Source organism: Oncorhynchus mykiss, chromosome 3 (genome assembly GCF_013265735.2).
Source record: "Oncorhynchus mykiss isolate Arlee chromosome 3, USDA_OmykA_1.1, whole genome shotgun sequence".
In the NCBI taxonomy this organism is placed as follows: Eukaryota; Metazoa; Chordata; class Actinopteri; order Salmoniformes; family Salmonidae; genus Oncorhynchus; species Oncorhynchus mykiss.
This window is the reverse complement of record NC_048567.1, coordinates 44,181,923-44,199,183: the sequence shown is the minus strand read 5'-3', so window position 1 is coordinate 44,199,183 and position 17,261 is coordinate 44,181,923. Positions and strand designations below refer to the sequence as shown.

General features: G+C 46.3%; 1 protein-coding gene across 3 annotated transcripts in view; it reads right to left on the bottom strand.

Moving 5' to 3' along the window:
* LOC110504116 (histone deacetylase 4) overlaps nucleotides 1–17,261 on the bottom strand; it is a 132,284-nt gene that overhangs the window by 8,922 nt on the left and 106,101 nt on the right. For 2 of the 3 annotated variants that reach the window (XM_036974162.1, XM_036974170.1), the window contains exons 21-22: nucleotides 9,063–9,181; nucleotides 6,223–6,356 (exon numbers count right to left, since the gene is read on the bottom strand). In XM_036974162.1, coding sequence (XP_036830057.1) covers nucleotides 6,223–6,356; nucleotides 9,063–9,181 — 253 coding nt within the window. Of the gene's footprint in view, nucleotides 1–6,222; nucleotides 6,357–7,527; nucleotides 8,861–9,062; nucleotides 9,182–17,261 lie in introns of those variants that run through there. The other variant, XM_036974177.1, reaches the window with a different exon arrangement.

Below are 17,261 nucleotides of genomic sequence, written 5' to 3'. Positions count from 1 at the left end.
CCCCTTGGCCTCTTTATTAGAGCCTTACATATTCTAATCTTCTTTCAAAACATGACAACACCTTGGGAGGGCTCCCTTCAATCGAACCTGCATTGCTGTACAGTATCTCATAATGTTTTGTGGTACTGCAAAACACACACATACTGTTGTCCTATCATTCACTCCCTTGAGTTTGAGCAGCGGTGGTGCACATGGATGTCCGTCATGCAACTCCAGCACCTTTTGAGGAAACAGGGCTCAGAGCGCAGGTCTGTCAGTACTAAGATCAGGGGTTGGCGCTGGTCCAGTGCACACATGCATGTACAGACAACAGAGCACTTTGTTCAATCTAGGCGTCACTTATGCCAGGCCACCGGAGAGCCCTAAGTGACGCCCACCAAGTAGAGGGACCTTACACTCAAAGCACGTTTTTCAAATGCTGGGACACACTGCTAAACCATTCAAATACTGCTGAGTTCGGTCCCTATCACTCATCCTTCTGTCTAGTTCTGATCTTATTCTCTCTCGTTCCTCACAGGAACGAGCCAAGGCTCCATGTATGTGTGCCCACTAATGTGTTTGTGGTTTTCAGTGGATCACTTCCAGTTCCTAGCAGCCCAGTCATCTCTCCACCACTACCCCATCCTCCTCCTCTACCCCACTACCCCAGGCCTCCAGCCTGGCCTTGCACCATAGCCAGGGAGGGGGTCCCCACACGGGGCCAGGTCGGGGGGCTCGGTGGGCTGTCTGTCTGTCAGTTTGACGAGCAGCTGTGCCGCACGCCTATAAACTTTAATGGCTCTTGTCAGCGCGCTACGGGCCTGCCTGGCAGGTATGACACACACGGCGCTCCCCACGGCATCCACCGTGACGCAGGGCGTTTATTTGAGTTTCTAACCTCCCTAACCACACCTCTCTTCCCTCTTCTCCACCTCTCCTTCATCCCCCCATCTTCATAGCGAGAGAACCATTGCCTTTTTCCAACACAGAGAGAGAGAGAGAGAGAGAGAGAGAGAGAGAGAGAGAGAGAGAGAGAGAGAGAGAGAGAGAGAGAGAGAGAGAGAGAGAGAGAGAGAGAGGTTTGTCTGTGTGTTTGATAGAGAGAGGGACGTAAAGGGCAGCGAGAAGAGCTTTTGTTGGAGGACAGTATACTATCACTCTGTCCGTTGCTGCCTGCCTGCTTAAATCCAAATCGGTCTGTTTGAGTGTGTGGCACGGCTTTCAAACGCATGAGGGGGAAGCCAACAAATAAAATACAAATTCTGGGGAAGGCGGTGAAACCATAACACTGGTTGGGAGGAATTTGACTTGTTCAGTAGACTGAAGACAGCTATTGTTTGTTGGTTGCTTGGTCGGGGCGACGGATCGATCGCGGACACCAGTTGATTACGCTGTGCTAGTTTAACGAGCTATCTACGTATTGCGCAAAGCAGGTGACCTTTTATGCAGCGTTGGCACATTTCTGTTCGCTAAAGAGAGTGAAACGCTTAAGCCTGAGAGGGCCAGGTGAAATGGAACCTGCTTACTGTAGCTAGAGTGTAAACATCAGGGATAACTTCGTCAGTGACTAGCAACAATTGGCGTGTTGGCCTGTTGTTTATCAAATAATTGCTAACGACCCCAATTTGGAGGAGGGGGCGCAACATCTGTTTGAGAACATTTGTCAATTAGTCACGAGGTCAGAGTTGACTGGCATCGACACCAATGCATCATTCATGAGAAATTTAACTAGAGAGGCTTTAGTGATTATACACTCAAAGCGTAAAGTTGATTCACCGATTTTTATCACCCCCCCCCCCCAAGCTAATCCAAGCCACTTTCAAAGGAAACCCAATGCTCGCTATAGCAAAGCTAGTCTTAACCTGGCAATAAAATGGGGGAATATGTTTCTCACTGTGGAGTGCCCAGTAAAATGTTTGATGGACACACTACAGTCACACCGGAGGCAGTGGGGCTGTAAACCCAATCTAGATGTTTGGCCCCGATTGTGGACCTGTCTTAACTCCTAGTATGTCTACATTTGAGACCTTATTCTTGGGCCAATGAGAGACCAATGATCACTTCTGGTAATACATTTTCGTTTCGTGTTTTAGTGAAGTCATTTTTAGTATTGCTCGAATAACTGAAAGCCCTGCCTCTGACTTCACAAACAAATACAGCAGCAGACTAGCATCTCTACGTAACACACACACATCCGTGAACACACACGACCCCCCCCCACCCCTCTATCCGCCACATCAAACTGCCGCTGGCGAGTCATTACGCTGCATTCCAACTCCACTACGCTTGACCTTTTGCAAAGACTCTGATGAAAACACTTGCATCCGGCCATTTTGATTAGCAACGTTTTAACTCTCTTCTTTTATCTGTTTTCGTCTCCACTGCCTTGCGTTTCTCCCTCTCGTGCCATTACAACTCGCTGAACGGGTCATCGCACTAACGAGGGACTGATCTGCACTTGTTCAAAGACTGACAGGGCTCTTGCCAAACACCCAATGAGAAAAGGCAATGGAAAAACACAGTGGGTTTGGCCAATCACCAGTGTTTAAATACGGCGTCCGCTCACGGCCAGTCAAAGGCAACTAATGAGCCGTGTGTTCTAGCTCCTTATCAACGGGTGTTGTGGCGTTGCGTTTTTCCTCTTGCCCAACACCCGGCGTGAAACTCGAACCCCAGAGCTCGCTGGTTTATGACAATAGCTTCCTACCCCGACTTCAAATGATTCCCCAATTTCCTTTGATTCTGCGATCTCTCTAGGCCTGTTGGTGACCCTGTCGGGAGAGGTGTGAGGGTAACCACTTTCAGATGTGGGCTGGTGACGGGGTCCCGGGGAGGAGGGAGAAAAGGGAGCCTTACAGGGCCAGGGCCTCTTTTTAGACTTCCAGACTCGCTTTGACCTGCCCATTGACCCCACGAAACAACCCTCTCTACTGGCTACTGAAACATGAGACCATCCCAGCCCTAACTTTTCCAGGAGTAGCCTTCCATTCTTCCTCTTCTTCTTCTTCTCTCTCTCTCTCCTCTTTCTCTATCCTCCTCCATTGCCTCCATGTATTAAACCAAGTCATTACTCTCAGTGGTAAATTGGAGGAGAAGGGACTTTGGAGAGTGGCGTTGCAGGCTCCCGGTGGGATGTTACTGTAATCGTCGTCATGGCAATGACCTCTGAGTCATTCAAAGGCACCAGTGCAGGTAAACAGATTAAGGTTATTGCATTAAAGGGCCAATCAGCAGTTGCAACAACCGTTTTTGGACTCTTGAAGAATATTGATTAGAAATCCCTCATGAGCATAGTTCAACTGTTTCACCCCATCAGAACCAAAGCTTGTTTTATTCTAATGTTTGTAATCAAAGTAAATGTAAACAAACGTATAGTTTCAAAACATGGATGGTCAGTCCTTGCATCCATAGCTCGGTTTATGAATTTGAGAGTGGTTACATTTCTCCAGCCCCAACCCTTAGCTTTTTACCAAAACAGGGGCGGGGTCAACACTGTGTTATTGTTTCTACTGCTGATTGCCCCTTTAAGGCTCAACAGAACGTTTGTGTAGCTCCCCCTCCAAAGCAAACCTTGTCCCAGCTCAGAACTGTTAAGATCTAGTTCTTCTGACAGGTTAGCATTGCTGTGGGGCTTAAATTTCTCTCCAGGCTTTGAGGTTTCTTTGGTGGGTTTAGAACGGTTTGACCGCGATCCACTCCTCTCCAATGCCACAGCTGGTCCCCGTCACTCTAGATCGAAGCGGCAACCGGTTGTTCGTTGCTTTCCCTTTCTCTGGGGCGGTTGGTTGCGGTGACCACATTTTATTAGCGTCGGTTCAGCATTATTGTTTTGTTTGTTTTGCTTCGGGCCCAAGATCCACATTGGAGCAGGGCCATCTGGTCTTTTACGGTTCCAAGAGCTTATTTACTGCCTTGTCTGGAGGGAGGGCTGGAATAACACTGGCACCCAAGCCAGTCCTCTTATCCCCCAGTCCAGTCTCACCAGACCGTTTTATCTCTTCCTAGCGTTATCGACCTGTACTCGACTTCGCCAGCACCTAGTGCAATACTAACAGTGTGCATGAATAATCATCCCGCGTGTACATCCATAACTTTACGGGTTAGCCAGCTAGCTACCTTTCCAATATCTCTCACTCGTTGTCCATTTTGAGCACATGAAAAGAAATCCCAGCGGCGCTTCCAAATTTGTTACCCACTCTATGATCTTATAAGGTAAACCGAAATGCCAAAACCCCTGTTTACTTGCCTTTGAATCACGAGGTAGCATTCCGTTTGACAGGTTTACAACAATAATAATACACTTACACACCACTCTTTGGTGCACTATTAGACCGAGGGGCAGTACATTACGAGTTATAGCCACGTACGCCTCTCGTTAATGGAGGTTTTAAAGTTGCACTGGGCTAACTGGCACACGGCTTAAGCAGGTTCTCTCCTTGTCTGTGTCCCACCATATCCCCTAGATAGTGCACTACTTTTGACCAGGGACCACAGGGCTCTGGTCAAAAGTAGTGCACCATATAGGGAATAGGATGCCGTTTGGGACTCGGATCTTGTCCAACGAGAAGAAAACCAGCCTGGGCTGGTCTGGTCTGCAGCAACACTTAAGAGACGGTCACTTGCTCAAAATAAATGAAGTTTCTACAAACGCAGGATGCAGGGGCCTGGAAATTCACTACTATCACAGTGTTCTATTTCAGCCTCTGACCACTGCACTCCCTCTGTATTAGACATGACATCAGCACTTCATCTGTTTATACTAGCCAAGGGACAGCACTAGCCAAGGGTCAACACTAGCCAAGGGCCAGCACTAGCCAAGGGACAGCACTAGCCAAGGGACAGCACTAGCCAAGGGTCAGCACTAGCCAAGGGTCAGCACTAACTAAGGGACAGCACTAACTAAGGGACAGCACTAGCCAAGGGACAGCACTAGCCAAGGGACAGCACTAGCCAAGGGTCAGCACTAGCCAAGGGACAGCACTAGCCAAGGGACAGCAGTAGCCAAGGGACAGCACTAGCCAAGGGACAGCAGTAGCCAAGGGACAGCACTAGCCAAGGGACAGCACTAGCCACGGGTCAGCACTAGCCACGGGTCAGCACTAGCCAAGGGTCAGCACTAGCCAAGGGACAGCACTAGCCAAGGGTCAGCACTAGCCACGGGTCAGCACTAGCCACGGGTCAGCACTAGCCAAGGGACAGCACTAGCCAAGGGACAGCACTAGCCAACCCCTTTAATTGTCTTCCGATATTTCAAGTGTGGATTATTCATTATTCAATATTTAGATAGGACACTATGGTCCCTATGGCTTTCAGCTGGTGCCCACATCACAAGTCCTCAGGGTCTTTCTCAGGTCATTTGTCTTGATGAACAAAAAGTGGCTGACTTAAACGTATAAGGACAGAAGCCAGACCTCAAATAACTGAAACAGTTATGGTGGCATACACACACACACACACACACACACACACACACACACACACACACACACACACACACACACACACGGACAGACATAGACACTGACGCAACCATACACTTTCCTCTCCATTTGGTTACAGTATTCTTATGGTAAAGATATTCAAAGCGCCAAAGCATGTTATCATGGAACCAAAATCTAAAATTATATCTAAGCCATGGCCAAGAAAACACTAGACTCCATCCATTATCTTGTGAAAAATCAGTGGGCCTGTGCCATGAATCACAGCAGACAGAAGGCTCTGGTCAAAATGAGTTCACTACGTAGAGAATAGGGCGCTATTTGGAACGAAGACAGACAGTTGGCTCAGCTCCAGGTCCAGCCTACACACATCCACAATTAACCTCAGATTCTTCAACTTGACCGTTGTTACTTCCTCCCTCTCCCTGGCGGTGGTATCCTCCCACACTGGGCGGTGGGGACAAAAAGTGAGAGGGGATGGATAAGGGATGGAGAGAAAGAGAGGATGGAGATCTCTGTTAACTCACTGTTCCAGCTCTCTCCACCCCCTCTCCCTCTCTCTCTCTCGGTCTCTCAGTGGGCGGCGGCATTGGGCCAAAGCCCTTTCAGCACCACACCTATGACTGTGCCAACGGCCCAGAAAGACGGCATAACCACCCAATCAGAGCGCCGTCTGAGCTCTATTCTCACCTCCTGATTGAACTGGATGTGTAGAGACACTCTCCCTAAACAGGTGGAGTGGCAAATGAATGAAAACAAATAAAGAAACCCCTCCCTCCCTCCATCCTTCACTTTAAAGTATTACCTCGATTCCTAGCAGAGCAGAGACGCAGGCTTCGGAGGCGTCACAAATAGCAGTGAGGTCGTGGCCCCCCTCCAGGGCCAGTACCATGCGGCCTCCGGCTAGCCCCATCAGCTGCCTGGTTAGGTATCCAAAACCTGGGGAAAGGAGAACGCATGTGGTTGGGGTTAGAGTTCGTCCATGGCGACTCTGGAGCTTGGACGGCAATCAAAGAAATGCATAGAGAAAGCGAGGGGAGGCGGAGGGATAAAACAGTATTGCATCATATTTTCTCGTTAGATTTAAGAAAGAGAAGGCACCAGGGACTTACTCGGCCTAAATGCATAATACGAGCCAGGTTTATTCGGAATAAATGTGGTTCAGTGTTTTGGCTCAGGCCGCCTGTGTTTGATCCTCCGGGGGTTTTAGTATATACATTCCGCCATACCACCCTACACCCTCCTCAGACCCCCCTCTCTTAGAGACCCAGCTTTAGGCTGACATCTCAGAGATAGTTGTAGGGAAAGCTCTTTGCTGGTACGCCATTCTGCTGCTCTACCTGAGCCAAAGACAGACGCTTCCGAACAAAGTCGATCCTGTAGCTTTGTGAACGTGAGGGGAGGTTACATGGACAGGGCCAGAACAGTTGGATCTGATCGTGTGTGTGTCTGTGTAGGTGGGACTGTGTATGGCAATGTTACTAGAGTCTAGTAACCTTTCGTACGAGACTGTCATTGGCTACTTAGACTCTTTCAGATCAACCCAGCAAAATAAATCTGATTTTGTCATCTGTCAGAATGGCACATACCACGCATGCTGGCCAGCCACAATGTCTTTTAAATCTATTTTTTTTAAGTGTGGTTGCAAGACTCTTCCTCCTCATGGCCAGAACTAGTGTTTCTGCATTTACCACCTAGCATGGCCTCAAATACTTAGATCAATGCAGCCTTTCTCTGAAAGGGGTCGAGCAAGATTTTTTCTACTTAGCCGGACTCAGATAAACTCATGGATTCTATTTTTTGTGTCTGTACATACAAGGTTGTTTCTGGAGTAATTGCTAACTAATGTTAGCACAATGACTGGAAGTCTATGGGATCAGCTAGCGGATTGCGCTAACGCTAGCTGAATTTTTTCAAGTTCAGTCTCAAGTCAAGTAAAAAAAAATGTATCTATACATGCAATGACTGCAAATCTTTGACTATTTACTGAGGCTACCAGACAGCCCTTTTCCTTATTTTGTCTACAACAGGTTTTGATGATGTAATTGTAAAATAGGGACCTTGTAACAGTCTTAAGGTCATGAAATCAGCAGAAGGCAAGGCATGTTGATGTGGTCAGAGTGTAGATTTATTTACAGGTCTTGGTGATTCAATGGTAAAAGTGCCATATCACACAAAATATACAAGTAGATTGACAAAATATACACAGCCCAAAAGAAATAGCTCCTGTGTCAGACTTAACCTGTCCTATCTGAACCGGCACAGGTAGAGGGCAAGACTGCACAGCCTCCCCTTGAGAAAACAAATGTAATCTGTCTAACAGGAGCTCACGAAGGTACATACTGTATATTCACTTGGCCCCTCCCAGGACCATAAAATTACCCAATTGGTATTTACAACCAATAAACTGGTTCTACAATGTAAAAGGCAATTTCCACATCCATTGTTACATTGGTAAATTTTTCTTAATCAGACTTAATGATTATTAATGATATTTCCTCAACATTCATACATGGAACAATACTTTTCTCTGTTATGCAACACACTGACTCCAAAGTGTGGCGCGCAGGCCACCTAGCCTATTTTTATGTGCTCTGAGGCGAACGTAATAATACGCACAACCAGAATGACAGAGACATACAGTAGGACACAGACACACGGAACTCCGACATAACCCGGAAATATGAACAAACAAAAACCAGACATTGAATTAAATAAACAGAACTTTTAACCTCATGAGTCTCGTTAACATTCATGTGCACAATAAACATTGTGCCCACTCCAAAGGGTAAGAAATGGTTGGCTGAATGAAAATCTATCTTATCAGACAGAAATGTGTTGCAATAAACGGTACCGGTATAGAATGATTTCCATGCTAGCAATTATTGTAGGATTAGAGGGAATATATATTTAGCACATATGCATTTAAATGTGTGAAAGCAACAGCAAAGAACAGTGTTTGAGTTTGGAGAGCGCAAGTGGGGAGACAAGCCTATGGTGCGTCCTCACCACAGTAATAATACATTTGAACAACAAATTCCAAATGCAACCTCCATAATTAAATCAATTTCAACCAATTTTGGAATACCAAAAGACCAGCAGGCCTAATTGTGGCTTGATACCCCATTGCTGGTGAGCTTGCAAAGTAAACAGTCACTATTCTCGATCACCAAACTATTTTTGGACCTGCATATTTTTTTATGATGGCAATCCTCTCTCCCTTACAACTTCATCTTGGCACTGCACCCGATCCTATAGCTGTACAGCAAATCAGCAATCTGTTCGCTAGCTCACCCGACCTGTGTTGATTGACAGTTTGCTGGTCCAATCAGAGGGCCAATTGTGCATTTCACTAGCCAATTTGTTGCACGTTTCTTTTGCGAGGTCCGATGCTGCGGCTATTGTCTCTGGCTGCGTGGAGAGTAATCCACGGTGACTCTGTGCTACAAAATGAGTGTCAAAACGTTACAAAACCTGGCATGATAATTTAAAGTCATCAGTCTCAAGTCAAAGTCGAATCCCGAGTCTTGATGCTCCAAGTCAAAGTATTTTTTTTTAATATCAAGTCAAGTCATCAAATTGGTGACTCGAGTCAGACTCGAGTGTGTTGGTGGAGAGAAAGGGGAAAAGGAGTAAGTCACTTACATTTGGCCGTCAGCCTGTACCCTCCCAGGGGTGACGGATGGCCCTCCACGGCATCGAAGCCAGACGACACCAGCACCACGTCGGGGGCAAACTCGTTGGCGATGGGCATCACCACCGTCCTGTGAAGGAGAAAAAAAGAGTGCGAGTGAGACAAGAAGCAGTCAGTGCCATCACCTCACCTTTAGTGACTAACCTAAACATACCTACTGGTAGACACCAGCTAGAGGCTGATGTTGGTACTGTCCACTGCAAACCAATAGAGACGGGTTGGTTGTTTAGCAACCAAACCGACACGTGCACAACTATGGGGCAAATCAGACAGGGCTAAATTGTTGACAACATGTAAACTATATTTCATCTCCAATGTTTATTGAAAACATACATAAATTGGCACAATGAACACTTGCCTCTCAAATACATTGTTACAGTTTTTTGCCATATTAGCATAGACGTGTCAGTCAAACCAAGACATGGTATCAAGAACAAGATACAACGAGCTGTAACGAGTCACCTACTATTCCCCACATGGCAGCTTCTTGTCATTGTTAGCTTACTAGCCATCCAGAGTTACAACAACCGACAGCCTTCTGACCCATTGAAGTGTGCGTATCGTTTTCGGACATTGTCAGCTAACCCGTCTATGAACCACATACTGTACTTACAGTGCAATGTACCTGGCCAATTGGCAGCCACTTTAACCCAAACATTCAGTAAACAACACATAACCTCACATTCAGGGAATCAAAGCCACAAATCCTGTGTTGGGAGGAACATTCCCCAACAAACAGGGCCGTAGAAACCCCCAAAATACAAAGTGTGAGAGCAAAGAGGTCACATGTCAGGTAGTAGTGAAAGTGAACCGGAGAGAAAAAAATAATACACAATTACACAATGATACTTTAATTCGGAGGAGAGGCTATATCTCGTTGGTCTGTGTTGATGGCTGTGTGGGTGTGGCAAGTGAGGCCTTACAATCTGCCCTCTCTCACACAGCTGGAGGAAGGAAAATAGATAAATTTGTTATCTATCTCTGTGATACAGCAACCCGTGGTTACAGTGACTCAGGCCTGAGTCCCAAATGGCATCCTATTCTATGGTCCCTGGTCAAAAGTAGTGCACTATATAGGGAATAGGGTGCCATTTGGGAAACAACCCTCCATCTGTTGAGGCTATAGTTAGAGTGTTTCCCTGTACTCCTTGTACTCTAAGTAAAGCTTTCTTGAACCACCTGTGTAAATCATTTTATGCGGTCAACATTGTTGTCGTTGAACTGAGAGGAATCGGTCTGAGAGAGAACGTTAACAAATGTGCCTGTGACAACTTCAATGTTTGTCATTGTGACAGGGCATCTTTAGTGTAGGTTCCGTGGGACTTATCTGAGTGACAGTATGAACGGCTCTCCCAGTGCAGCTGTGTGCTTGGTACAAGCAGTAGAGCACACTGTGCTTTTTGGGGCCGGCAGTATTTGGATAGGCAGAGTATTGGTGCTGTGTGAGGGGGTGCCTCAGGGTCATGTTGTAGGAACCCTCTACTTTGCTGACCTCAGGAACATGGCGGTTGTCTCCTGGCTCACTTTCTTTCCATCCTGCTCTCGTCGCCATAATTATAGGCCTGCAATGGGCAAACCCCGCCCACCCACACAGCTTTCGGCAGCGGTGGCCTCCCCCCAAAGGGAGAGAGAGGGAGGCGGTATTTTTAGGAGGCTTGGTACCCCAGACAGCTGAGATACACAGCGGAGTGTGTGCGTCACGGACTGTGTCAGCATGCCTCTGGCACTAGCTCAGCGGGCAGCGTAATATATAAAGCACAGGGATGGTGGACAGAAGGAGAGAAGGAAGGAAGATGAGTAAGAGATGAGTAAAGTGAGGAAGTGAAGGAGAGAATGATTGAGACCAAATGAGAGTAAGATAATGATAGCATGACCCGGTGGTTGCAATACATGTAGGCTGCAAATATCCAGGAGAGATGAACCGAGTAGTACTGTCTTGGAAATATTTGTTCAGCTGCTTAGAAGTGCTCCCACACACACACCATTAATATCAAGCACATAAAATACCCCAACCCAAAGAGTGAGCTGGCCACAGGCACTCATGTGGCCAGACACAAGATTGGACAGGGGGGAGCTTAAGTAAGTAAGACGGTTACCATGGAGATCGGAGAATCACACACTACCCCCTCCCCAACCTCCCTCAGATCTAATGTGTATGGAGACACACACACAAGTCATCCCTCCATCAGAAGCTGCTCACATCATCAAATTCCCCATCAACAAACCCCCTCTAAAACAGACGACAACCTTGGGAAAGCCAGAGCGCTCAATTAGAGCGCAAGTGCGAGTGGAAACGAGGGCTTTTATAGGCGTGAATCAGTGGATGTCTATGTGGTAGATGAAAAACGCTTGGTTAATTATGCCGGCGGATAATACATTTTAAATATATTTACGAGGCCGTCTCAGCTATGGGACATCCTGGGTTTGTGGGGTAAGATCCAAAACCCTACTGCCTCCGTCAGCTAGTTCCTGCCTGTAAAGTGTCATCGCTGAGGTGTGCTCTGGTTTGGATATCAAGGGAACATGTATACTGCTCTGCTCTACCCTGCCACAACTGTACAGTCACACCGAATGTGTTTGTTCAGATTAAAGGCGCAATATGTAGCTTTGTGTGCACCCCGACCAAATTCACATAGAAATGTGAGTTTTAGATTGGTCATTCTCATGGAAAGCAAGTCTAATAAGGGGTAGATCCGTTCTATGTGTGCTATTTCCATGCTTCCTGTCCTTAAGTTTATTTTTTGCGTCTTTTCATTTTACCAGCAGGGCTCCCGAGTGGCGCAGCGGTCTAAGGCACTGCATCTCAGTTCTTGAGGCGTCACTACAGACACCCTGGTTCGAATCCAGGATGTATCACAACCGGCCATGATTGGGAGTCCCATAGGGCGGCGCACAATTGGCCCAGAGTTGTCCGGGTTTGGCTGGTGTATGCTGTCATGGTAAATAAGAGTTATTTTCTAAACTGACTTGCTTAGTTAAACTGACTTGCCTACCCAACAACAGTTTTCAGCTGTGATATCATAATTGCAAAAGGGTTTTCTAATGATTAATTAGCCTTTTAAAATGATAAACTTGGATTAGCTAACACAACGTGCCATTGGAACACAGGAGTGATGGTTGCTGATAATGGGCCTCTGTCCTCCTAAGTAGATATTCCATAAAAAATCAGCTGTTTCCAGCTACAACATTACATCATTTACAACATTAGCAATGTCTACACTGTATTTCTGATCAATTTGATGTTAGTTTAATGGACAACATTCTTTGCTTTTCTTTCAAAAACAAGGACATTTCTAAGTGACCCCAAACTTTTGAACGGTAGTGTACATGCCAAAGATTCTCTACTGGTATCCCTTGATTGGGCCAATGCTGACTGAGAATTTACAATTATGCCCACCTGTGTGTGGTATTGTCGTGACATTGATTGCCATTGCACGCTGAAGAAGGGCTCATACCCAGCAATAAAAATATGTCAATTTAAGTTTATTCACCAGAGTGCTGTCCTATTATTGTTCTTTGAATTATAATTAATGGATGTAAATTACAAACTTCAGAAGCCTTTTTAAACCTCAAATATACTACACGTTTAAAATGTCCTGCTTTGCAGGAAAGTTCTCCTGCAACAGGGTGATCAAATTAGGATCCGACACCTGGAATGACGGAGTGATTTCTACACATTGCGCCTTTAAGGAAACATAAAGCTGAATAAAATGAACTTACAACATATTTAGGCATTACCTGTTGCACATTCAGTTTGTTCTTCAATACATGGACCTTGGTTGGACTGTGTAGGTATGTGTGTCTGTGTGTATGTGTATCCCGGCAGTGTGTGTGAGCGTATTTGGGAGGACCTGCTAAGCCTCAGGGTTGAACACCTCTTTCTCCTGAGACAGTCAGGCCTAACCCAAATCCCCCTGACCCACTGTAATGTCCTCATCACGCACACACATACACACACAGGGTGTATCTCAATGTGCATACTACTGTGCTCCACACTCTCCTGCTACGAGTGCATTCTCAGAGGATGTTCTCTCGAATACGTTCTTGTGAGGACGAAAGTGTAGAGAACGCATAAAACATGACATCTGAGAAGCATCGTCCAGCCAGGACAATGGCACCAATAGAAATCAAACAAAACAAAATGTTTTACTTCATAATATTCAGCTATCAATATGTGAATTGTAATAATCTAGCTAGCCAGCTAGTTACAGGCAAAAATCACCTAAAAATAATGTAATGTAAAGTAGATGTAAATTCTTCGTAGGTAGCTAGCTACCAATTCTTCGTGGCTATCTAGCTAGCGAACAGTAGTAGCAACAGTGGGCATTGTAGGCACGTAAACATGCCAAAATTAACACAGTATGTATTTATTAACGTATCAAGATAAAATATTGTCATTAGGCAACATATGAGAATGGGCAACATTTTGTTCTGAAGTTGGAGTTGATTTTCTCACACTTCAGCTCAAATAATTCAAAGAAATGTTGTTTTTTTTTACGTGGTTGTGTCGTATTTCTGTGCATACCTTGCGTTGAAGCTTGCATTGATGCCTGCTTCAAAACATGTACAAACGGAGTACGCATCCGAGAAGTGCCCTCCGTGCTCCATTTCACATCCTTTGATTTGGATTCATACTCCGACCCTCCCGCGCTCCAATGTGGCTGCTTGGACCATGGTAGTATTCATTTTGAGAAACCCCCACAGACACACACACAGTGTGTACAACCGCATATGCATAAGAACACATGCATGCACACGCGTACAATATACAGTACGCGCATGTACACATGCACGAGATATCGACGACGCGCGTGACTACTCAATGCACTCTACCTATAATGCTCACCGAGACCACTGAAACCCCCTGAAGATCAGTTCCGCAGGTGGTCGCCCAACACGTCAACCTTCACACAGAAGTGGCTCTGGAGTCCACTATGTTAATTATGAATTATCCTCCTCCTCTGATCTTTGCTGGGGCATTCCTGAAGCGATTGGATTTTTCACAGATATGAGAAGATGCGACGAGCCACGTCTCTTTCTCTTTCACCTGCAGTTTTCTTTACCTTTTTTTCCCAGTGAGGTTGTGTTGTTTCACTTTGGGAGAGAACAAACTAGTTGTGGGCCTGAGAAGTCTGTGTAGGGGTAAGGGACTTTGTTCACTCATAGTTCACCCAAGTCCCCATCATTTCCACCAATCCCTGAATGCTTTGAGTGCTAAGACATGCAGCCGCACGCACACAAATGAACACGCTTTCAGAATGGAGGCAGCTGTTCACTCAGTGGCGTTGACAAGAACCGGGGAAACCTCCCTCTCTAGGGACTCTCTCCATCTTCCACTCCTCCTTTCCATTCCTCGCTTTAACCTCTCCTCCGCAGAACACCCCACCAGGGTGTGTGGTGTGTTTTCAAGTGGAGTCCTAAACAAGGGCAGTGAATGAGGAGGAATATACTATAGCTTGACTGAACACAAAAAAAAACTGAAAACCATACCGCCCAAAGCCACTAACCAACAAAGGGTTAACGCTAGCCATGCCTACATGTCAGGCTCAAAGGCTTTTCCGACACACTTCAAAGCCTTGTCATCTCACGTTGTGGAGAGCTGGTTTGAATTAAGCTCAATTCTCCTCTCTGTTCCCAAGTTCATGATGAGAGAGGGAGCGTGAGGGAAGGAGAGAGAGACGGGACTTCTGGTTTTCATTAGGGATAATTTTCTTATCTTTTTTTCCCTCCCTTTCTGGAGGCTCAGGCTTGATCCCCTGCAAATGCAATATGTGTGTGTGAGAGAGAGAGAAATAGAGAGCGAAAGAGTGAGAGAAGAGAGAGAGAAGAGAGAGAGGAGAGAGAGAGAGAGAGAGAGAGAGAGAGAGAGAGAGAGAGAGAGAGAGAGAAAGAGAGAGAAGAGAGAGAGAGAGAGAGAGGAGAGAGAAGAGAGAGAGAGAGAGAGAGGTTTGTCTGTGTGTTTGATAGAGAGAGGGACGTAAAGGGCAGCGCCAGGATTGTGGGTTTGATTCTCACGGGGGACCAGTATGAAATGAAATTTAAAAATATGTATGCACTCACTACTTTAAGTCACTCTGGATAAGAGCGTCTGATAAATTACTAAAATGTACACGTAAAAAAGGGAAAGATAGAGAGAGATGGCGGGAGAGTAGATATATGGACTGTTGGGCTGTGCTGGCCATTTTCCTCTGGGTGTTGTAAATCAGAGAGGCTGAGGAGACACTCACTGCAGCATTGTGGAATTGATGAGCGCCGGGGGCCAGCTTGGTGAAATAAGGGGAAGACCCACATCCCTGTCACTCCTAAATTGACCCCTAGCCCCTACTCCCCCAAGCTAGCCCCCCGACCCGCCTTCTCTCCGTTCAATTCAAGAAGATTTATTGGCATGGAAAGTGTAAGAAATTATATCGCCAAAGAAAACATGTCAAATCAATTTCCCTCTCTCTCCATCTACTTGTGTACATCTCAAAGGATTGGATAGGTGAATCAAAGTGGTGGAATTTTCACCTAGCCTATGAGAGGTCGACAGACCCTGCGGCAGGATAAATTGACTAAGGGGGCAGTTGAAATCGGCGAGGGGGCACAATTTTTTGGGGGGGAGGGGTTCTTGCATTGGAATTATATTGAACTCTGCTTATATTACGCTATACCACAATAAACATAAAGTGCCAATGCCGAGTGTCCGAGACCATTGAGTGCTTTTGAAGTGACAGGTTGGCGAGGAATCTGTAGCCCATCTCCACTGCACTGTATCAGCAAAATGGACAGTGCTTTACACAGTAAAGAAAGGTCTATTTGGTACAAGCTAGATAGGGTAATTCACCTATTACAAACAGCCAATGTGAATGCAGCTGTACACAGCCGATGCGATACGGCACTTCTGTGGATCAAATTCCATCCACCCACGTAATAAATTACGCAATGCCGGCCTACTATAAACACGGGGGTGGGCTCTTCACACAGAGCTAGCTGGAGCCCGGCAGCATCGTCGCTGCTGGGCTTTGCGGCGGCCTTGGTGGTTTGATTTCTGATACCCATCGTGGCAGTGGTAGATTAGCTGGTTAGAGCTAAATAGGCTATAAATCCCTATAATCCCTATAAATCAAAATCAAAATATTACAGGCAGAGGCGTATCTTGTTATTCACGTAACCTACCTCATTATTGACGTAGCCTAGCACAGACGAGGAGTGTTTTTCCCTGCTTTCTATGGAAACTCAATGGAGACATGGCCCTCAGGCTGAAAATAACAAACCAATCATGGTACATGGGGCAGTACAGGAGGGCTTCCTTGTCCAACATAGTCTGCAACTATGTTGGACAAGGAAAGAGCTACCAAGAAGGTAATACCTCAAGCTCTCGATGCTCCACTTCAGTGCGATGTGCTCTCTCTCAACCACTGAATACTGTACTCATGTGATTTCTGTTTTCAGCTGATGAACAGAACAGATCTCTCCTGTCCGACTTTCCCTGGGCTAGCACAGCTCCCAGCCCCACGTTGGATGCATCAGTCTGCACAACAAAAGGCTTGGTGAAGTCTGGACTGACCAGAACTGGATGGCTCCATACCACCCATTTGGGCCTCTGGGATGCCTCTTCACAGGGCGTGGTCCACAGGAACTGTTTCTGCTCTTTGGTTTTGGTCAGTTCACTCTACGGGTAGGGCCACATCTGAGAAGTCTGGCACAAAACGTCAGTACCAGAGCCAACGAGCCCCAGGAAGGACTTCGCCAACAGCCCATGTGCTAGGCAAAGAACTGTTTTGGATGGCTGCTACTTTGTCCACTTGAGGGCACATGCCCTCTGGGCCAATGCGGAAACTCAAGTACAGGACCTCTTCTTGGGCCACAGCACACGCCGCCTCTGCAGCAGACTTCAGATCCCTTTCCCAAACCCAAACTCTGATTTCAGATGGAATCATCAGAAGAAATTGTTCAAGCACGACAACATCCGGGACAGTTTCAACTGGGTGCTCCGTTGGTGGTATCCAGCTCCCGGAGACGCACAAACAATTCCGGGGGATTCCCCCGCCTCTGTCTTTTCTTCCCGAAAGCGCATTCTATAATTGTCTTTGCTGATATTATATTTAGTTTTGTATTGCTTCCTTAACACCGTCATAATCATGCACGAAGTTAATGTCCATAGTCACATA